Raw genomic sequence first — 24,530 nt, forward strand, 5'->3', positions numbered from 1 at the left:
GATTGCGGTTATCAACCCAAAACAACCGCAAACAATTTAAGGATCGCAAGTGCACCTGGATTAGAGGTGCAGATCCTGTGGTTTGTTTTTTATTTTTACTTTCTCAGTGGTGTTCCTTGGATCAATAAATCAGACATTTGCTTCAGTTCAAATTTTGCAATTATGCAAGTCACAATTACTTGACAGAAGTCAGATTCATCAACAGGAGATGATTAGATGAAATCATAGCTTGCCTTCACGCCCTAGCTTTTGCATAGGATGAATATTTTCCCAAGGGCAAGAAATTTGACCACGATTTTAAATGAAGTTTACACTTTTGTCATAAAAATGACTTACCCTGATAGCACACCAAGCACCAAGTTGAGCATGAAGAAAGAGCCAATGATGATGAGAGGGATGAAGTAGAGCCAATTCCATGTGTTTCCTGCCACATCGTTGGTCTGGGTATACAAAACAGATGATTTTTAGAAAATTGTGAATTTGCATGTGACCATCATTTTAAAAGATAAACTAATTTCATATTTATCACATATCAAAAATGTTTAAAGTACAAGATGTCGTCAGGAAACGAAACCAATTTCGGTTTGCATTTTTCTGCACCGTTTATGGTTGTATAAGGGTAAGTTTCACCCTTTAAATCTTACCATAATGGACACATGAAAAATAGTTAGAAAGGAGAGAAAAGGGATAGACATATAAGCATCAAGACGTCACTTTAAACTGTGCATGATATTTTAACGTCGGCCTCTGGCATCAACATCTGTCATTCTGTCTGCATCTAATTGGTGTGCATCAAATGTGTGCGTGCGTATGCATCTGTGCAGGCTTGCACATTTTCTGCAAACCCTTTTAATGGCTGAATCATTTTCATAATTTGCAATTGGATATAATGTCCGAAGAAAATCCCTTATAATCCAGATGCAAATGTGCACCCTTTCCCTTCTTGCATGCAACACTTCACTAACAATGTTTCCTGCTCTTCAGACAAAATCAAAACCTAGAGGAGAGAATCAATGCCCCATTTTATTGAGCAGGATACAAAAGAAAGGAGTAGGAGAAAAACAAAGGGCAAAAGTAGCATTGGCGTCATTTAAAGGGATTTGAGCCAATGAGCCGAGTCTCCTTTTAAGTGCGAGCGCTGTGGAGTCGTCGTACACACTGTGCTACCAACCGAGGGGAACATACAGAGCATTTGCCAAAGGGGCCCGCTGGCGATACTCACGTAGTTCATTGCAAAACTGCTCATGCTGTATGTTCCCTTAGGCAAGGTTCTTCAAATGACCCCATATGTTGGACAGAAGTAAACATCTCTTTGAGATATTTTAATATTTTGGAGAATTCACTTTGGACAAAATATAGCTTAATTAGCAAGACTTGTAAGACAAATAGTATTTACTTTTTGGGTATAATTGCATCTAAGATCTATATTACATCTGAATAAGTGAAAGATTGCATCATTATTCGCAACAGTAATAAGGTCTATTTTGGATATGACTGTAGGCCTGTGGCTCATTCTCATTAGGGCGTCATGATGTGTGATTTTGGCTTTACTCTGGAAAAGATGATTTGTGTTTTGGTCTTAGTTTAGGTTTGTTCTCTAGACTTTTTTATTTGCCCTCCATTTGCTCATTCGCGCTGTCTCCACAAGCTCTTATCAGATCTACTGCTCTTCTTTCAGCTTCTTTACCGACTGACTAGAAAACATCACTTACATTAAATTGGACTACAACGCTTTGAAAGTCACCTGACTACATATTTCCACCTGTAAATCGTGTTTATTTACCGCTGATAGTTCAGGATATACATTGCTGCTGTTCTTCCAAACTCTATTTTTTTGGTCTGGTTTGGCATAATCCACAATTTCCCAAAAAGATGTAATTCTGGGAAGGTCAATCTCCTTGAGATTTTAATATTTATGCATACTTTTTTTTTTTAACAGAGCAGGGGTAATTTGAGGCCCTTCTAATTCTTATGGCAGCGGCTGGATTGTAAGAAAAAGTAATAAAATTACAAGACGTGAAATGAAGATTGGCACACTATGTGCACTGCAAAAGCACTAACATATCCTTCTGTAGCAAAAAATAGTGCCAATTTTAAAAGCATTCACAGAGATAATTTGTGTGGCTTTGGTGGATCATTTCGCTGAATGGGTGCACAAATAAGGACATAATGGCAAGATGGTGCTTGACGCAGGCATCTTTAGGTTTCTCAGGAGGTTGGAGTCCCTCAAGAGAAACCTACGTCAATAAGGTTAACGCTAATTGTTTTTACTTTGGTGCTGTCGGTTAAATCGTTGATGGACGCAATCAGCCTCAAGTCTGACACAGCAAATGTAGACGATATAAAACCGTGTAAGAGGGGATGCTATAACCAACTGACTGCTCCAATAGTCACTAGATAACATGAGATTGCTGCAGTCGTGTTTTAAGTGACTTGGGAATTAGGCAGTAAAAAGAGATTAGAATGGAGAGGGTTTAATTTAAGCTTCTTCTCAAGAAACATTATCAGGGTGAATTATAGCAGAGTGTTAATCTGAATTTAGGAGGCACAACTAAACTGTCACGCTGCCTTTTTCACACCGTAGCTGGAAACTACGAATATTTTTTTTTGTTGACGAATAAAAAACAGCATAGATACCGGACAACAACATATTTAGTCACACAAGAAATATCAGTACCAGTTTTAGAAATTGATGTACTAACCTTATAGCGTTGAATTCAATCTTGTGTGTTGCCAGTTGTTACATAATTGCTAATAATTTATTACAGTAAATGTTTTCCATTGTAATGCGTCCAATCTTACCACAAAAAAAGGTTTGTGTAAGCACTCACATCAGTCTTGGGTGTATTATCCAATATTATTTAACGGAACAAATATTCAGGGTTCTGCTGATCATAGTGTTTCATTTAAGGCCAACGCAATGTAAAAACAAGCTGCTTTTACATGATAAGGGCAGGTTGTTTCTTTGTTGGTGCATTACTCACTGATAAATGTTTGTCACGACTGCTCATATTAATTACCTTTTTTTTTTAATTAAAAAAGACTTAGTATGATCTGGGGGCCACATATCGAGATATTTTAAATATGGACAAAATACATAGATAGTACATGCAAAATATGTGCTCTTAAGGTTTTCTTACTGGTAACACATATTAGGCTGCACGGTGCCGCACTGGTTAGCACGCCACCTCACAGTTTGGAGAGCGCAGGTTCGATTCCACCTCTAGAATCACCTGCACATCTTTCCAATTCAGCCAAAAAAATGGTTATTGTAATATAAGGTAATATAAGACCTAGGGCCTTAGTTTTGTGCCCTTGTGCACAAGGGTCATGAGTTTAATTTCAGACTATTTTCCATTAAAAAAAAACAAAAAATGGATGCTTTATCCATAAATCTGATCAACAGGAAGGTTCTTCATTCAGTCATTTTGGTGAATAAAGCAAATGTCTTTTGTTGGACACTATGCATGTATTGTTGGGCTTTCAATGTGTTTTTAATTTTCTACTTTTAGTTACCTAAATGAAACCATATAAATGAAACAACAATGCATATTTGAAGAGAGTAAATAGCAAATACATAGACTATTATTTTATGATTCATGATTTATGAATTATTCCTTCACTGCCAGACTTTATACATTGGGAAACTAGGAGATGCACTATTGCAGAGATGAAAACGGAGAAAATGTCTAACGGATTAGGAGAAGTACGAGGTAATCTGTGATGAATCCTCTGCAGAAAGGATGAAACATTTCTCAGAGGTAGTAAAAAGGAAAGCGTAAGAATAAAAAGGGAAACATCAACGGAATGGAAATGCTGTCCTAGAGCAAACCAGTGAGCATTTGCAAGCGCTTAAGATAATGAGCTTGGAAAAGTTACAGGAGATATTTGCAGTGAAATGAATGGAACAGGAAGGAAATGGAAAGATGGCTCATGGGAAAGAAAAAAACAAGGCAGAAGGAAAAAGGTCTGACTATGTTTAATAATAATAATAATAATAATAATAATAATAATAATAATAATAATAATAATAATAATAATAATAATAATAATAATAATAATAATAATAATGAAGTCACATAATAATAATGAAGACATGAAGTCTCATACACTACAGCAAACAAAGACAGTTTTTGATTCTTATTATGAGAAAATATTTTGTACAAAAGATATTGCAAAGTAACTAGTCCAAGCAATTTAATGTTGTCATTTTAAAGTGGAAGCAGTGACACTGAAATGGACAGATTTTTGTTTTGTTATGTAGGTCACTAAAGGTGTGAGTTGATGTAAAGTGTGCTTATACGACGGCCACAATGCTAGAAAACAGTCCAGTCACCATAAATGTGATGTCATATAGTTTTCGACAGTTTTTTTGCGACAACGTAGAATATATGAACTTACACTGTAGAGGACGTCGACCCAGCCCTCCATTGTGATGCACTGGAACACCGTAAGCACGGCAAACAGGATGTTGTCAAAGTTGGTAATGCCAAAATTGGGTCCGGTCCAGTATTCTCTGCACTGGGTCCCATTGGGACACAACCTTGCTGGAGGCTCGAGACCACAAGGCCATTCTGCTGCTTTTTCACCTGAATGAAAAAGGGATTTTATTTTTTTAACATGGCTTCTTTTGCTATCTTACGCTGCTTCACAGATACAGCAGACAGGAAATAGGGTTGCACATAAAGCAGTCTGTGTACAGTACAAACAGTGCAGCCCCAGGTCCTTTTCCAAACCAGCTTCCACCAGCCTCCTAATGCTGCTGCAGAGTGTCCCACGATGTGAACGCCATCCGTTATCATCAGTTAAGCCCTATAGAGGCATCCATCGCTGGTAAGTGCTCACAGTCCACTTCAAATGATTTCTCTCAGTGAACACCAATGACCCCGTTGACCTTATCATTCAGAGTGGTACTGTAGCCCCATTCTGTCCATCACGACAGAGAATGCGGCCACAGGTTTGAAGGCCAACACCAAATTCAAAGGTTTGTCTGTGGCACAGACCACTTTCCGGCAGACAGCGGCATCGACTGCATCTTCGGCTCCACGCATTTAAGCCTTGCTCGTCTGCAGACACGAACATTGATCTGCTTACTAATGATGTGGTTTCAAAAAAATAGTTCAGCTCCATTGAAAAAGATCATATCTGTCTATATGGCAAATGTGGACAACTTAAATTATGTACGCTCAATTTTGTGGGGACCATGCACTTCTTAAGCTGATGGCTGCCTTTTTAAATATGGATACAATACAACTGTGTTTTTGTTTTGAAGCTCATTGACAGTGTTTAACGTCTTACAAGAATAAGAACAATCAGTCCCAGGTCCATATTTATATGACTTTTACATATTTTCATGTGGAAACGTAAAACAGGCTCTAAACATGAAAAATGGCTCGCATGTAATGAGTATAATAAAACAATGTCCCAGTTACAGGCGTAAAAGATCCAGCCTTCTGCTCAAAGCATTTGAACAATAAAAGCATAACTCCATACTGTGTTTTTTTTCATAGTGCAAAGGTGCATGAGAATTACTATTCAAGTATGGCACAAAACTGCTGAACAGCAAACCACTGTTAAGCACAAGGGCTAATCGTCTGCCTTTTTTCACAAAAGTCAACTCACTCAAAATGTTTATATTATTCATCATGTTTGTTCTGTGTGTTATTTCCAATCACCACATTTTTAGGCCTACTCACATTGTAGTGTAGAATCTTATTTTAAAAAAGTCATTATAATCCCTGCTCTATGAGTTCTATTTTTGTACCCAGTACATTTATATATCTATATATCTATATATTGATCTCTCTCTCTCTTTTTCTCTCTCTCTCTCCCTCCCTCCCTCCCTCTCAATTCTTTAAAATGCATTGCGAGTGAGGCCGTGCTAACATTCCTTGCCATGTTGAAAGAATCAATTGCACATAAACACCGGTCCTGCAGTAAGACGAGAAGCCTAAAGTATGTTTTTAAGGAAATGCAAGCAAACATCCAGGGACAAAGATGGGTAGTTTTTTAAGAGGCAGCTTATGCACAGGATGAAGTGAAATGTTACTGATATGCTCCTTCCATGCAGAAAATTGTGACTTTATGTAGCATGTTCGCGGTTTGCAGAGCACCACGGTGAGAGACTACATGAGTTTTGCATTAGATTTCTTGATGTGGTTTGTCTGCACATATTGTCAACATATTTTTGATTTATTATATATTCATTCCTTCAGCAAGAATTATTGAAGATTCTTTTGGCTGCCATTTTCTAGGGAAACAAAAAATGTGATCGAATTGTTGATTTTCGCAACTTTCAGATCTCACCATAAATAGTCATGTGTCTGTTTATTGTTTACTCCACTTCCAGCTGAACTGATATTCTGAAAAAATATTCAGTAAGGTTTTTTTTACCTACATGAACCACATGGAAGATGCTGAGATGCTTTAAAGGTTGTGCATGTCACATACGTAGCCCAGGAGAAGAATGAATGTGCTGAGTCTCACAGATGCTTCTTCGGTCAACATTCCTTTACTTGATTAGGTTCTAACAATGATGTGCAGAGCTTCTAGTGCCACTCCTGTAAAATGGGCGCTTTGCTTTCCACTGACAGATGCTGTGTCAGCCAGATTCTGAGCCTGAGGACGAGGCAGGAACATCTAAGATCCTATTTGCTTACAAAGTGAATTGCCTCTGTTAGATTGATATATTTTATAGGAATTTAGGATTGCCATTTAATTTTTGGGTGACAAAACAACTGACTCAAAGAAATGTCTTCATCTTCTGTATGTTATGCAGACTGGCTGCTTGAGTTACACTGACATACTGTTCGTTACACCTCCAGAGTCATTCACATGTACACACATATGCTATGAATAATTTATGTGCATAAATACGTCATAATAAGAAGGGGGAAAAAAAACGTGAAAATCAAATGTCCTGCAAAAACATCATTACTGTTTTTTTATCACCTGTGTCGATGTTGAAGCAGGTAGTGTGGAATTTGCCCATGTAAAACTCCACCCCGATGATGGCAAACATGACAATAGCAAAGAAAAGCAGCAGGCCGATCTGAAGCAATGGCACCATGGCTTTCATTATTGACTTCAACACCACTTGGAGGCCTGGCGAAAACAAAACATATCCTTGCTTTAAATGCAATATCGGCACACACAAGTACGGAATTAAAATAGATTAGGAAGGAAGGAAGGAAGGAAGGAAGGAAGGAAGGAAGGAAGGAAGGAAGGAAGGAAGGAAGGAAGGAAGGAAGGAAGGAAGGAAGGAAGGAAGGAAGGAAGGAAGGAAGGAAGGAAGGAAGGAAGGAAGGAAGGAAGGAAGGAAGGAAGGAAGGAAGGAAGGAAGGAAGGAAGGAAGGAAGGAAGGAAGGAAGGAAGGAAGGAAGGAAGGAAGGAAGGAAGGAAGGAAGGAAGGAAGGAAGGAAGGAAGGATAATGGGAGATACAGAGGTTAATTGCACATTCGGTCATCTAATGGAAGCTTATTTAATTGTCTGTCTGTCTCGACGTCACTAAAATAATCTTTTATGGCAAACATGGCACCCTGATTAGGAATTATTGGTCTAAAGTGTATTCATTTAATTCTGTTTTCATTTCAAACCTTTTTTGTTAAGTTCCACAATAAACTAAAATTGAAAAACTAAACTGAACTAAAAAAGTAACGAGTAAAGGCTGAAAGAAAAAGTTTCACGCAAGCTGGGGAACAACATCCAACATACATTGCACTTGCCCATGAATTAATTACTAGACTTCAGAGACCAGCAATACACAGCTAACTCTTTCCACAAGGTAGAAAGCATAGAAAATTGAATATATCTATATTTTTTGTTAAATATAACAATAAATAACAATATAAAAAAATCAAAATAGATATATACTATATAAATATTAAGTATATATTTTTCCATGAATGCTCATATGAACACTATAAAAAACATTTGAAGTGACTTACTGGGGATCCCGGACACGAGTTTGAGGGGTCGCAGCACTCTCACAGCCCGCAGTGTTCGAAGGTCAAAGTCGGAGCCCACTTTTGCCAGGATCCTGTGAATAGAGACACCCAAACATGGTTTAAAGTTGGAGCTTGAGTTGAAGGTTAAACAACTCTGTGATATGCAGTTGAAGTGAAATTGGAGGTTTCAGCAGAACAATGACAGCAGTTCTAAAAAGAACAGACTCAATAAATATTAAATAGATAATCAAAGAACCTGTCATTTTTATTAAACCAAACAGGAAAAAAAGACTGCAACCAATCAAAATTGCGTCACTTTTTGATGAAGAATATGAATACAGTACACTGACATGAAGAAACTCCAGAAAACGTTGGGAGCAATAAGGAATGCTTATTGCTCTCAGGTTAGAATGGGTAAAATACATTATGTGTGCCTTATTTTAGTGTGTGGGGGGGGGGGGGGGGGGTACACTGAGCCCAGTGGTGTCATGTGTTAGGGTCAAATTAAAATTCAATACAGAAATACCATAATTTCTGGATTATAATACGCACCTGAATATAAAACAAAACAGCTCAAATTAAGGCAAACTCCTGTTTTGTTCAAATATAAGACGCACCAGTAAAAAACAGTATTAGACAGGAAACTCTTTACATGACAGTCTGATGAAGATAGTGCTAAGTACTTTTGACAGAAGCGCTTTTGTCTTCTCATGCTTCTCTAAATGAAATGTCTTCATTTCTATTATCTGTATTCCCAAAACAAATCCTCTTACATTATCATAAAAAAAAATCCAAAAATAAACTGCACCAGACTATCAATTGCAGGGTTCAAAGCTTGTGCAAAATGTAGCGTCTTATTGTGTGGAAATTACGGTAAATGTCACTTAAAATACATAAAGTTCTTCTGACCAGGACAGAGATGCAGGTATTAAAAGTGGGCATTGAAGGCAAGTCAATTAACCCCCCCAACTATTGCAATTCAAAAATCAATAACATACTTTGTCCTGTTAAGTGCATGCTTGTGTATGTTTGCATGCATGGGCTGACTTGATGGCTGTGTCGACAGACAGTCTGGGCAAGGATTCATCGGAAGAAGGAGCTGTATGACTTTTAATATTCCTTTATCATCACTGCAATATGTCCATGCGGGCCAGACAGCAGCACCGGAAATATGGAGTGTGATTGTATCGTCTATCAAGTACACAACGGCGCGTCACTTCCCTCTGTTGCAGTACAACAGTGAAAACATTGTAAACAACCTTTTTTAAAATAAGTAGGTATGCAAAAGTAAAATTAAGGCTGCACTATTATTATTTCAATGAAAGTGTTGATATTCATCAAATACATCAGTGATTACCAAACTCAGGTATAAATTGACAGAGGGGTTGAGAGAAAGAAAAAAAAAACTTACAATGTGTTTAGAGTCTAAACTATAACGGATACATAATTTAAAAAACAACAAGGAAAGCAGGCGGGCTGAATTACTTAAAAACTGTGAAAATAATTAAACACAGCAATACAAGTCTATTTTTAAATAAATGGAAATAAAAATTGTAATATGATTGTCATTAAAATGCTGCTCTCTCTTCAATTATATATTTTTCCCCAACACCTGTTACATATTATCTGTTCAATGGACTTTACTACCAACATCCATACATTTTTGAAAGCTTTCACTAATTGTGGTGGAACAAGTAATAAACACAAAAGGTTTTTTTTTCTGTTTACACAGCTTTGTGGAGACGAACCGTAACACAATGCAGAAAATCGCCATTTCATGCCAATTAGACATACAGGAAATGAGAAAGCTAATCATCAGTTCACAGTCACATCCTGTTTGTGTGTGCGCGTGTGTGTGTGTGCGCGCGCGCGCGTGCGTGCTTGTTTGTTTTTTTGTTTGTGCGCGTGTTGCAGCCCTATCTTAATGTGATACGAACAGACAGCCGTGATATAGGCAGGAGAGGCCACAATGCACATGAGGATGGCGGAAGTCATTGTAGTTGCCAGAGTTACTTGCCATCAAACATGGCTGCTGTTGTACAGCCATGATTCCAGTTTGATACGCCCTGCCTGGCACATCTTCACCCAGCTTTGCCGTCAAATCATGAGCGCAGGAACTTGGTGCATGTAGGATAATCAGAACAGCTCGTTCACAAACATGTTTTAAGAAACAGGTAGGTGTGCTTGTATGTCCTATTTAATCATGATTAAAAAACTAATAAACTACTAAAATCAAACATCCATCCATCTTCTGTACCACTTGTCCCCACGGGGGTCACGGGTGTGCTGGAGCTAACCCAGCAGTCATTGGGCAGTAGGTAGGGGACACCCTGAACCGTTTGCCAGCCAATCGCAGGGCACATAGAGACAAACAACCATCCACATCTAGGTGCAATTTGGAGTGCTCAATCGGCCTACCAAGCATTCTTTTGGGATGTGGGAGGAAACCGGAGTGCCCGGAGAAAACCCACGCGGCCACGGGGAGAAACTGCACGCAGGGAGGGCTGGGGGTGGAATCAAACCCCCACCTACCTAACTGTGAGACGAACGTGCTAACCAGTGCCCCACCGTGCCGCCTAACAAAATCATGTTAATATAATATCAGTTAGGGATATTACAGAAGCCAAGTAAAAGCAGTCAAATGACCACTGTAGAAAAAGCCATTACGTTATATAGTTGCTTGGGGAAAAGTAAAATATTAAATTCATTTTTATAAATTAATTTGGTCCGTGAGGTCAACAAAAAGTCACACTCGAAACCGCATTGAGCTCGCTCTATATGTTAATAAAGGTTGAAGAATTGTCCTGCCAGTCATTGCAGGGAGAACAAATCGGAAGAATAGATTTTTATGAGAAGGCACTGTTCTAAACTGAGATAAAAAATGATTAATATAATAATTATATTTATGCATCCATCCATGGATGAGCTGCAATTTATCCCAGCTGAATTTAGGAGAGGCACGGGTGGGTACACAGGAGTGGTCGCCAGTCAGTCAAAGAACAAGTATAAACATAAAACATTCATTCTCACATTCACAACAAAGACCAAAGTAGCCAATTTAACTTGCCAAGCATGTTTATTTTTGTCAAAGGATTAGAGAGAATATTTCTTTTTATGACTATGTGAACTAGAAACTACAGGACTACGGACAACGACATTGCTAACCACTGCTGTAGAGGAATAAAGTCAGAACACAAGTAATAAAGGAAGGTGAGATGTGAACTCACACACACCAACACAGACAAAGTGGGATTAATATAAAGTCAGACAGTAAATATATTGTTATTAAAGTTTTATTTGTTTATTTATCCAAGACAGAGGCAAGAACTTTTATGATATGTAACATAAGATGAAATGTCTCGAGATTTTACACTTTCTGTTATCATACTCAGCACCATAAACTCATTGTTAATGTCACTTCCCACTCAGTAGAAATATTCTTGATGTTCTACTTTTTTGGGAGGTGGGGGGTCATCATGTGGTATTAAATTGAAAGTTTTTAATAATGAGTAACGAGGCTTAAAAGAGGATTATATTACAAACAAGATTCAAAGTTGTGATAAGTACTGCCTTGTAGTTCATTTATATTCAAGATAATATTTCTTGTGGGACTCTTTATTTTCATCTTGAGATGATCATTTTCGTCCAAGTGGACCCTATTATTTTTAATTGGGTTTAAAAGCGAATGAAAAGTACATTGCTCATGCAGTTAGAAACCTGATTAACCTACGTTACACACCACCAAAAAAAAAAGCAACAAAAAAAACAAAAACAAATACTAATGCTAATACCTTTATGAATCTAAATGATGGAGCTGTGTCTCAATAACGCTTTTAATAAAAGAGCTCTCTGAGAAAGAGTGACTCATGCCAAGATAATACACTCTCTTTTAAAGCACTCAAGTGAGATTGTCTACGTTTGTATGTGTTAAATTGTGTATTACAATCTCAAGCGGGTGGGCCTGGACATTTATTTCCAGAAAGTTTCAAAAATCTTGCCGTAACATTAATTTGACACACAATGTCCACCCTCACTCAGCCAAGAGAGCTGAATGTGAACTAATCTAATTCATCTAATTTCTAATTTATAAAGTGTGCATATGAACCTAATGTTAATTGATTCCAAGTTTCTTTCAGGTGGTATTCCAAGGTCCATGGATAAACAGCTGTAGACATCAAAAAGCAATGGGAATTTGTGGTTCCTGGAAATCAGTCATGGGATGTGACTGAGAGAAAAGAATTAAGTGACGTGAGGCCAAATGAAATTTGCTCCGCTTCAGGCATGCAGTCTTTTCCGGGTGACGGCGGATCTGATCAATGCAAATTAATTTAGTCACTGTAGACAAATGTAATTTTTCAGCACACATGGCATACAGCAAATTTTATCCAAGTCCTCTGAATAAAGATAAAAACAACCCTTTACTCATGATTAGGAATATAATACCTCACTTATTTTTAAACTTTATTATATACTATGTTCTTCAATACAAAAAGTAAATAAATGATAAGTGGTGTGCACTAATAAAACACTTTATCTATACCATACAGTGTCCTAGGCGCTTATAAAGCCACACATTTACTAATTCATACAAAAATTCATATGCCATTGGGGAGAAAAATGCATCACAACACCACAAATGAATCTTTACAGACATCTAGCCCAATAATAATATACAGTATAGGGAAAAGTTAAAATAATTTTTAGGTGAAAAGGCAGATTATTTATTTATTTATTTATTTATTTATTTATTTATTTATTTATTTATTTATTTATTTATTTATTTATTTATTTATTTACATTTTTAATTATTTTGTTTTAGGTTTGGTCAGGATTGTTATCAGGCTTCTGAAGGACTTGCTCATGAGTCGATCATTTGAATCAGGTCTGTCAGCAAAGAGAAACATCAAAAAGAGCCAGGATAGTGGCCATAAAGTTGGTCATCCCGAGTGTAAAATATCCACAATAATTAAATTTTATCATGCATGTTCTACTTGTTTTGCATAACTTTGCTGTACTTTTAAGTTAGAGTAGTATTTATTAAAGGTATTGCTAAGATATTGCCGAAAAATGATGCGGCAGACCTTCTTGAGATTCTTCCTCTCATGTTGGATATATGGTTAAACATAATCAGTGACATTGCATTCCAGCTAGGATACACACACGTGCGCACACGCATACACACACACACACACACGCATTCAGGCAACAGCTAATCAATGCTGAAAATGAACCTCTGTGGTTAGCTCAGTTCTGAACATCACCCACCCACAAATCACAATGTCGATATAAGACTGGGAGCTATCAACAATAAACTAACCAGCCTTCTTCTCATTAGCAACCATCAAAGTTAGCTCTTGGTCAGCTGATACCCTTCGGAGTCCCACAGGCCAGAAAAGACCAATAAAACGCCTTCTTCAGCTTGATGGTATCCTTAATTGCTGGTTTTCACCAACGGGTTCAGAGATTACCGCCATGACAGGCTCTGACTGCCTTTGTGGTCACAGCTCCCGTCGGACGCCTCGACAATGGGGGCACGGAGTATGATACACTCAGATTCAATGTCCTCCAGAACACCGGAGGTAGGTGAAGTTCAGCCGTGAGTTGAAACTTCTAACAGGGGACTTTCCCAAAAAAACAAACACAATATTTTTGGGTGGCGGCACAGTGGCACTCTGGTTAGTATGTCCGCCTCACAGTTCGGGGCGTGCGGGTTCAATTCCAGCTCTGGCCCTCCCTGTGTGGAGTTTACATGTTCTCCCCGTGCCTGCGTGGGTTTTCTCTGGGCACTCCGGTTTCCTCTCACTTCCCCAAAACCTGCATTGTAGGCTGATTGAGGACTCCAAATTGCCCGTAGGTGTGAGTGTGGTCATGTGCTATGCCACCTGTCATCAGCCGCTCAGTCTGTCGCTCAGTCACCATGGATAGCATTCACGGCCACGCCCTTCTATCAAGCCAATCACCCACGACTGTTCTTGTCCTTCACCGGTCCACTATTTAAACACTATACACCAGTCAGTCTTTGTCAGTTCATCCCAGTATGCTACCCATCCGTGCTCTTGCTCTGTGCCTTGTTGCTCTTGATGCCGACCTGTTTCCGTGTACTGACTGACTAAGCCCGAATGCCGCCAGCCCTGACCAAGCACCTGTCCAACGATCAAGCCCCAACGCCACCAGCCCTGACCAAGCGCCTGTCCAACGATCAAGCCCCAACATCACCAGCCCTGACTGAATGCCTGATTACTGACCACGACTCCGTCTTACCCAAAGAGCACTACACCGATCCCCTCATTTCCCAAATAAACAGTGTATCGCATTTGGTCGTCCTGTTTGTCTGTTCCCTGTATTCCCTGCGGTTGGGTGGCAACCGGTTCAGGGTGTTCCCCCCCCCGTCTACTGCCCGATGACAGCTGAGATAGGCTCCAGCACGCCCGCGACCGATGTGGGGACAAGCAGTACAGAAAATAAATGGATGGATGGATGGATGGATGGATGGATGGATGGATGGATGGATGGATGGATGGATGGATGGATGGATGGATGGATGGATGGATGGATGGATGGATGGATGGATGGATGGATGGATGGATGGATGGATGGATGGATGGATGGATGGATGGATGGCTTGTGTGCTTTTGGAAGCTTTATAACAACTTTTTGTAATTTATCCAAAATGTCCAAATGCAGCCACTGCACACATCTGAACATTCTCAAGAACAATATCAAAATGAGGAGTTGGATTCAGATGGCCATATAAGGTATCCAAAATGTATCTCTGAGTATAGAGTTCTACACCACCGCAGACATATTATATAAGAATATCTGAATAAAAGTATTCTGGTATTGTGTAATTGGATCATAATCATTCAAATTGTTAAGCGTACCCAATAAAGTGTGCAGTAGGTCTACACACTGTATTGGCTTGCCATTGTGTTGATATTCAAACACGCCACCTTGCTGAAAGTCCGTGCTCTATTGAGCGCCTTTCTGGTTTTATAGATTGATTCTGAGACGTACACACAGTAGTATCTTGCCCATTATGAGGTTTTGGGTTCAAGATGTGATGGATTTTGATGCATTTGTCAAGTCAAGTCAAGTCAAGTTTATTTGTATAGCCCCAAATCACAAGCAGTCTCAAAGGGCTTCACATAGACAGAAATTGACAATTATTCTCAAAGCATCCCCTGATCTTAAGCTCCCAAAAGGGCAAGGAAAAACTTAAAAACCCTTAGCAGGGGAAAATGAGAAACCTTGAGAAGGGACCACAGATGGAAGGATCCCCCTTTCAGGATCACCAGGTTGAAATGGATGCAGAGAGGGCACAAATGATACAACATGAAAATCAATTAAATAAAAAGTGGATGTCCATGTCACAGCAGAGGGCTGCCGAAGGAGCCCTCAATTGTCCTGGCAGTGCTCTTCGAGGAGTTTGAGCTGCAGTTCCCCTATCCTGAATTGGCCCACGAGAATCCAGATAGCCGCTGTCAGCATGGGTGCCACCTAACCACCTCCCCGGCCGGGGAAGGGGGAGGGAGGGGGTGGAGAGGGAGAGAAAACAAACTCCAGCCGAATCGGCCACTACAGGTTAGTTAAAGGCCATGTCATAGAAATGTGTCTTTAAACGTGTCTTAAATGTTTCTACTGAGGTAGCAGTCCTAATATCCATTGGTAGGGCATTCCAAAGCTCTGGAGCCCGAATAGAAAATGCTCTAGAGCCTGCAGACATTTTCTTAGCCCTCGGTGTCGCTAAAAGGGTAGCGTTTTGCGAACGAAGGTTACGAGACGGAACATAAGGAACAACTAGGTCGACGAGATATGAAGGCGCTAAGCCATGCAGCGATTTATAGGTTAATAGAAGAACCTTGAAGTCACATCTTAAATGGACCGGGAGCCAATGTAAGTTGGCTAGTATTGGGGTAATGTGATCAAATTTTCTTGTCCGAGAGAGCAGCCTTGCAGCGGCATTTTGTACTAACTGTAGACTTTTGATGCGGGACTTAGGAAGACCCGAAAATAGTACATTACAGTAGTCCAGGCGCGACGTGACGAACGCATGTATAATAGTTTCCGCATCACCGGTCGAGAGGATCGGACGAATCTTTGCAATATTACGAAGGTGAAAAAACGCAATTCTAGTTATATTCTTAATGTGCTTTTGAAAGGAGAGAGTTTGGTCAAATATTACCCCGAGATTAGTTACAGTATCGCTTTGAGTGATAGTACGGTTATCTATAGTTATAGCGGTTTCCTTGAATAAGTGTTGATAACGAGTTGGACCAATTATCAACATCTCAGTTTTATCTGGGTTAAGACGAAGGAAGTTGAGAGACATCCATTGCTTGATCTCCGCAAGGCACTTCTCAAGATTACAACAATCCCGCGGATCTGTCATCGATAACGGCATATATAATTGGGTGTCATCCGCATAGCATTGAAAACTAATATTATATTTACGTATTATGTCCCCAAGCGGAATCATATAAATATTAAAAAGAATTGGTCCGAGAACCGATCCCTGTGGGACACCACATGTAACATTATAGAGCTCCGAGGACGCATTGCCATGGACCACTCGGTGCGTCCTGTTTGATAGATAGGAATGGAACCAGCCTAGTGCTGACCCTGAAATACCAACACAACTTTTAAGACGCCCTAATAAAATATCGAAGTCTACAGTGTCGAAGGCAGCACTAAGATCGAGTAGTAACAGTACAGACGAAATGTTTAAATCCATAGCTACGAGGAGATCATTAGTCACTTTAGCAAGTGCTGTCTCAGTGGAATGATTAGCTCTAAAACCAGACTGAAAAGTGTCGTATCGATTATTGGCGACCATGTAATCAATAAGCTGCTGCGCTACTACTTTTTCAAGACGTTTTGCTATGAATGGGAGGTTTGAAACTGGCCTATAATTACTGAGACAGTCCGGGTCAAGATTTGGTCGCTTAAGTAACGGTTTAATGATAGCGGTTTTAAAGGCTGTTGGCACTATCCCAGAGGAGACAGACAGATTGATTATATTTAAGACGGACGATCCTAAAATTTGAAATAATTCTTTAAGTAGTTTGGCTGGAAGAGGGTCGAGTAAACATGTTGTTTGTTTAGCCGCACTAACAATTTGTGTAAGCCTTTCAAGAGACACGCTTTTAAAAGTTGAGAGGGTTGTTGCATGATCATCAGCGTTGGTAAACGGCGTGCTCGACCATTTGTGGTAAAATAAGCAGGTTATATTGCGGATAGTGCTGGGCAGTCAACACAAAGCTCAGATTTGCTATCTTTCCGGTTTCTAATATATTTTCTGTAACATGATGATGCATTTTAAATTTTCTTATAATAACATGAGTTGAAAAGTTTGTTTTTGGAGAACATGGGAAGACTAGAACATTAGTTATATTTAGACTTTGCATGATGGTGCATCCATTAGCAATAGAATAAAAAAATGTTGACAATGGTTACATTTTCTGTCACTTCTTTCTGTTTTTCACACAATCATGGATGGATGCATGTAACAATGTCAGAACCGTCACATTTATACTACCTCATATCATCCAATCAAGAGAAGAGGCACTACTTGAGCACACAGGATCATAAACTTGAATTATCATCCACATGTGCACAACAAAACATGTCTGTGGCTCATCTTTTGTGATGTAAGCCTTCCTCCTTCCATCCCACTCTTCGCCTATGTTGTAATATTATTATGTTGGTGAAGTGGAGCTGAAGAGAGAGCGGGAAGCCTCACCACAGAGTTACTAATGCACGGTGGAGCACATCACATGTACGCTCAACCCAGACAGTGACACTGACGCTTATTGCGCTTCACTCAGGTGTGCAAATCGCAACCCATTTTGTCTTCATGATGTTTTGAGACCCAGTCTTTGTCACTCAATGATACGAGAAGCGGAATTGTCTGGTTTGAGGCTTAGTCCTTTTAAGAATGGACTGTGTTACCTAAAAGAAGATGGCTGAATAGATGGACAGATGGACGGATGGACTGATGGACTGATGGCAGAGACACATCAGCCAAGCTGATTTATTATCCAAATTAGAAGGGTCATTTTTTTGTTGATAACCAATAAAAATGAGGCAAAAGAGTTGTACAGATGAAGAGTGTGTTTTAATGGAGGAGGAAAGAGATCATTATTTCCGATTTAGCTTACAAAAGAAAAAAAATAAATGTTGTCAAAGTAATGTAGAAGGTGAGGTCATCATTTTTAAAAATTTACTTTTAAGATTCCCTTAACTATCCTCGCTTCATGTCTCCTCCCTCACCCATTTAAAAATGTGTCACAGTTCACAGCACATGACAAGGTCCCAGAAGTAAAAAATCTGTGATTTTTTTTTTTATCCACCCCGTATAATATAGTATGTGTAAAAAGGTAAAGTGATGCACAATTACTTTCCTTTCCCCCAGTTACTTGATCGGATTTTATTCTATCCATTTTCTTTCTTGTCGTGTAACTTAAAAGGAAAGCGGGTTTAGGGTGAGAGGTAAGGAATAATAAAGTGGAGCAGTTGTATCTCATACCAATTGCAATAAACAATTCTGAACATGAAAGAGATTTCTATCTCACTGTCTCCTCCAGCCTAAATAGAAAAAGTCATTCCAAGTATTGAACAGACACTGGAGACTAGTGTGAGCAAAGAATAGGCCAAAGGGAAAGCATTGAGAAGCACCAGCATCGTGACTTAAATTATCTGATAGTGGGAGAACAACAGGCATTTTCAAGAGAACCAGTAACGGAACACAAGCTTGTGAGAGTGAATCAAATCAATTAATATTTACCATCTGGCACAGTGCCTGGGAGCCAGAGTCGAGAAGAGAATTTGTTTATGTCTGTTTGCCAGGCAGTGTGTGTAGACACTGACATTTGTGCTATGCAAACAAAATTATATTTTTTGTTGAAAGAAAAAAAGAAAAAAAGCACAAATAAGTAAAAGTCAATACAAAATCAATAATTATTGTTAAATCCAACATTACATGGAAAAATAGTTACATAGAATATAAACAGTTAGTTTCTTAGGAAGACTATTAATTGTTCTAATGAACTTTATTGAAATAAGAGAAAGCAAGCTCAGTACAGTGATATCAAGTCAAGTTTATTTGTATAGCCCTAAATCACAATGTAGCATAAATTGCATTGCTGTCAATGGCTCTCAGTATTGTTGAAGCACTTAACCTATTTCATTGTTTCATCTCTATGTGACTGTTGTTGCTCAACACCTGATTTCTCAGCGGGGCCATTTAAACACCGGAAAGGCCGAAGCAAGCCTTTAAGGGAGCTTTCGGCGGGTAAAGCTATCACCAGCTTTGCTGTTATGCTGTGTGAAGACTCTTGAGTTATGCACCTCAAATCTGATGCAGTGTATTTCTAATAAGATCTGACCAAATGAATGGTCCTTGGAAGCTCCCTTGTGTCCATGGGCATCACCGGTTTATAGGTTCTGGGTTCAAATTTTGACTCAGGCCCTTCTTGTGACATAAGAATACTCCTTCCAGGGCACGTCATTCACACATAAACACCACACAGTAGTCGGAGCCGACATTTGAACCTACGACTCTTTTAGGCTATGAGGCAGACAGGCTAGCTACATGGATGATGACACTAGCTTTTTTCTACTTTGTGTAACATAACTCAAAATCTGCAAAAAGGTTCATGAGGACTTTGGAAAAGCACAGCATCGACACACATTCAGCCTCTCGTCTAGACACATCTGTGCTTCAATAACAAGAAAGCAATATTGGATTGATGAACTCACTGTGTGTGTGTGTTTTGTAAGATGTTGTGACTCTTGACCTCCGTTAGACGGTCTGTGCTCATGTGTTGGCATGTTAATGTTGTGGCATACAATAACGTGTTTTTGTGTCAATCAGTGTGTGCGCAGCTGCCTTAGGTTTAGCACTAGCTGAGCAAGTGGCTGTGTATTCATCCACCATCCATTTTCTGAACCGCTTAGTGTTTCAAAATGGCTCCATAGCCTCCTGTTTGTGAGGGAGAGCAGGTGTGTGCTGGCAATCATACCGCCAGCAGAAAAACAAAAATGCCATATGTTTGGAAATGATGGACCAAAAAGAATCCGGCTTAATCGAATGAGGTCCAATACAAGAATTGTATTAAGGTTGCCTTCAGAAATGTTCCATTTTGACTACATTTACATGGACAGAATGTCTTCCATAAGAGTTCAGAATAAAATTATGATCGGATGCACTGTTTTGATGGATGCTAATAATATCGGTTCAATTAAGAAATGTGTATTCATGTATTCCACTTATTGGAACAAATCACTTTGACATCCACAGATAAACCAAATATGCCAGAGATAGCAGTAGAAGAAGAAGAAGCCGTAGCGACTTATGTTTAAAAAAAAAAAAAGAAAAGAATCACTCAGTCCAGTTCTACTTTAACTGCTAGTGTTATTTTGCATATCTTTCCCATTTGCGTTGTTAAATTAAGTTAACAATTTCTAGTGGAACGTCTATGTATCCTGCAGACCGCACTTTTATAATTGCTCGTGTTGATTTTTAAGACATGGGGCCAGTTGTATGTTCTTCTGCATGCGATGATGAACTGACGGCGAAGGAAGCTTCCAGGAATAACAGAAACACGTTTTGCGATGTCGCAAACACAGCATGGTAAAGGTGGTTTGTCTGAATAAGTGATTGGCTTATCAATGGAAATCTTGATTGGAATAGGCTTGATCCCTTCAGAAGAATTGGATTGTGGTGTGTACATAAAGCATTTTTATTACGATCAACGTTTTAATCCGAACAAATGTGTCCATGTAAACGTAGCCACTATTGGAGCAATATTAATATTTTATGTTCATTATTGTGGTTGTAGTTTGTAGTGGTGTAGCGCAACACTGCTGCATTATACTTAGAACCTGTTTGTGTTGCAGCAGTCAGTGTATGAACTGGGAGCATTGTAAATGAGCTGACATTCCTTTATGCATAATAGGATAAATGAAAACCGTATGTTGACATTATATAAGAGAACACACTACAGTATTAGATAGATCTAGAGTAGTTCTATTGCAGCCGCAGGACCAGCTTATATATAAAATATGCTCATATATATGTACACATTCATACATACATAATTCCCGAGGGGGTGGTGCCCTATCCATTCTCAATTACATGTATAGACATGTCTCTTAGTTGTCATGATCAACTGAGAAGGAGGACTCCATCCTCGTCTTAAAAGGAATATATGAACCATGTGTTCCATTAAATTGTTCAATCACAAATTAACTGTCATATTATCCAAGAATTATCAAAACGGTGTACTCATTGTTGAACTCTTCAATTTACCCCTTTACATTATTCTAATATAAGTGTGGGGGAAATTTCTGTAATCGGTATCCAGGGTTTATTAATTTTTTATTCCTCTACAACAATTCCTCAAGTTAATATTGACTGTAAAATGAATCATCAAAATTTCTAGACTTCACCATGTAAGGAGTGCAAATAAACCCGGAATTAGAGGCAGTTTAGTGATTGTTTAGTAATGTGTGAGCAAGTGTGCATGTGTGATCCGGCTCACACCTATGCGAGAGTGGACATGCTTAAAAGTCACTGAAGCAAAAGAGGAGTGCCGAGGCAAAAGACTCACTGGATGCAGATCGCTACTCGTCACCATAGAAACAGGAAGGCGACATGGCAAAGGCTCCAGTGAGCCGGTGGAAGTGCAGCACAGCAGTGGGGGATGACGAGTCACAAAGATGTGAGTGGGAGAGAGGAGAAAAGCCGTGCTGGGAGGGGCGAGCAATTACTCACACGTGATTGTTTGTTTTGTTAATTCGTCGCAAGATCACATGTGGGAATAAACACGGTAGAATGAATAAAATAAATGATATTCCAACTCGTATATGCCAAAATGTTAAGTTCTAAATTGAAGTATTCTGAATATATTTTAGGTTCAAAGAGGGCGTTTTATATCGATTACAACGCACATACAGAAATCAAACAATAAAAATTGCCTCGTTCTCCTTGATCCACACTTTTACGGTTTTTTGGCAGGCAAATAAATCTAAGTGAGGTAGACCATTTTAGATTATCTTTTTTTTAGCAGGCTGGCAGGAGAAGTGCAAGCAAATGTATAAATCATATCACATCAGTTAATTTGACAGTTGGGAAACTCCAATAAATGATCAAATCGTGTGTTTTCATTTTGAAGGCCAGACCTTATCGGCGAGAGGATGTGACGCCAATGAGTGTTGCTGAGTGGGTCAGAAGGGTCGTTGTCTTGAGTCAATACCCGGACATATCCACACATTATAATGCAACATTGTCTGAATTATTTTGAGCCAATAAACATTTTTAATAAATGTTTACAGTATTTTCTGGGTTTCAAGCACCATGGTTTTGTGAGCCTTTAGCTATTGTGATGGTGTCTGACTGCAAAATAAAAAGAAAAAGAAGTATTAAATTCTAATATTTTCAGCAAGACCTAAAAGCCTGACAAAGAATGGAAAATAATACTTTTGATGTAGCAGCAATAATCCCCAATGAGCCATTCTAACAGCATGTAAAAACAACAGAATCATTTCTCCATCACTATGGGAAGAAACCATCGACTCCATCTTGCAGAAACAGCATATAGACAAACAGGACGATTTCATAATGAAGCGCGTTGTCTAACATGACATGCTGTTTTAAATCGAGCAGTGGTTACATTGATGGTGCTGATCATTTGCAGCCATCCTCTTCCTATTCCTCCAAGTCAATTAATAGAATCATGTCCCCCCTCAAACTATCTCAGTCATGCTCTTTGCAATTCCGAATCTCATCCTGTTTGTGCTTTGATTGAGGAGTCTCGCCTGCGACTGCCTTACCACTGTCCCATCTGTCTCTTTATGGCCTTTTTTTTTCTCTTGTAGCTTGGATACGCACCAAGAAAGCAATCACCGGGGTGACTAAAAGACCTTTTTTATAGTATTGTTAATGTTTGTCTATTTACACAAATGTAAAGAAAAAAGAGATAATTGTAGCGTATCAAGCAAGTGACACATATGAAAAGATGGATAATGTGTTGGTTGAAGCAGGAAAAACACAGCAACACATGAAAGCCTTTTTGTTGCTCTTGGTAGTCTTAAGTGTAGTTGGCCTCATGGCACTAGAAATGCTTTACTACTTCAATAACAATAAAGACATCTCTTTCAGTGAGCATTATGAGCACAACGTCATACATTTTTAAATGCAGTTTTACACACAGCTTTTAAGTTGCATTAGACTGCATATAAGATACATAATGTGGCTGGTTTGGTCCATTGTCCCAGTCATAGCTGATCAACAATGGTCAATAATTCCTAGTTGCTAGTCAGACACCAATTCAGTCACCATCATTCATCATCCATCCATCCATGTGCAAGGTACCAGATAGAATAGCGTATCATAAAGCAAAACGCTCTTAAGTTAGAATTGAAACTTCTTCGTCTGACAGTGATCTTTGTGTTGGTCACCCCAGTGTAGGGAGTTCCCTCAATACTTTATTGTCATTTGACTAAGATACATTTTCAGAGGCTTTAACCTTTGATTCAATAAATTACGACCAGTGTTCTTTTATAGGCCAGCAATAGATCAGCCGGTGTATTTTGCAAAGAATGTTTCAGGCTGAAGATCAGTTGCGGATGATAACAAATGTATAATGCGATTGCTGAGTATATCTCTTGTGAGGTCCAAAATGTTAATATTTGCTTTGCGTATCACTACCACTAAAAATTAGCAATCAGTCCAAGATCTACCTCACCTCGATGTGATCCCACACGAGATAAGTGTCTATATGCGACTTTTGTTGTCACTGTACGACTTATCCGGTTACCAGTCTATGAAGGATGATTATGACCATACTGAAAAGAAAACTGCAATACAGTAATCCCTCGTTTATCACGAATAATTGGTTAAAAAAAAAAAAATGCGATAAGTGAAATCCGGGAAGTACGGTCACCAACGAGAAGTACTGGGCAGCCGAAAAGATGCTAATTCGCGATCGTACTAACACGCAAAAACGGACTTCTAAAGGAATGTAAACTAACATTTGGAGCAATACTACATTGTCCTAAAGGTTAGACACGTATCCTCAATTTTGAAGTTTTATTTTGACTTTTAAATGTTTTTTTTAATTAGAAAAAAAATTCCGCGATGTAGTGAAGCCGCGATAAACGAAACGCGAAGTAGCGAGGGATCACTGTAGTACAAGAGCAAATATTACAGTACAAAACACAAGGACATGCTGAAGGACAAATCTGCACAGGCTTTAGCAAAGTATTTCCAATTTACACTTCACAACTCTCCTGAGAGTTTTGTGAGTCACAGATCACAAAACACACCTGCTTCTCTCGAGATTTTCTCTGTCAGCGCACAACAGTATAAAATCTCAACTTGTCACTTATTCTAACCAATCCCTTATTCTGACTTCTATCTTTGGTAAAGAAGTCACGCAGGTCAGGTATGACAGGAGAGGTGTTGGCACTGAGGAAATAGCAGCAATCATATCGGTGTGCACCACTCAATTGGGCTAGATATTTTTAGCATCGACCAGAGAATAAATGCATCCCATACTGGCGGGGAAATAATCGTGATTGGA

General features: G+C 39.0%; 1 protein-coding gene across 5 annotated transcripts in view; it reads right to left on the bottom strand.

Annotated features, from left to right (window-relative positions):
- LOC133163516 (voltage-dependent N-type calcium channel subunit alpha-1B-like) overlaps positions 1-24,530 on the bottom strand; it is a 99,926-nt gene that overhangs the window by 52,712 nt on the left and 22,684 nt on the right. For all 5 annotated transcript variants that reach the window (XR_009716401.1, XM_061293483.1, XM_061293480.1 and 2 more), the window contains 4 exons: positions 7,948-8,039; positions 6,952-7,104; positions 4,402-4,589; positions 337-440 (listed from right to left, as the gene is read on the bottom strand). Coding sequence is in view for 4 of the 5 variants with exons in the window: in XM_061293483.1 (XP_061149467.1) it covers positions 337-440; positions 4,402-4,589; positions 6,952-7,104; positions 7,948-8,039 (537 nt within the window). In the remaining variant the exon portion in view is untranslated. The remainder of the gene's footprint in view (positions 1-336; positions 441-4,401; positions 4,590-6,951; positions 7,105-7,947; positions 8,040-24,530) is intronic.

This window comes from Syngnathus typhle, linkage group LG12 (assembly GCF_033458585.1).
Source record: "Syngnathus typhle isolate RoL2023-S1 ecotype Sweden linkage group LG12, RoL_Styp_1.0, whole genome shotgun sequence".
Lineage (NCBI taxonomy): Eukaryota > Metazoa > Chordata > Actinopteri > Syngnathiformes > Syngnathidae > Syngnathus > Syngnathus typhle.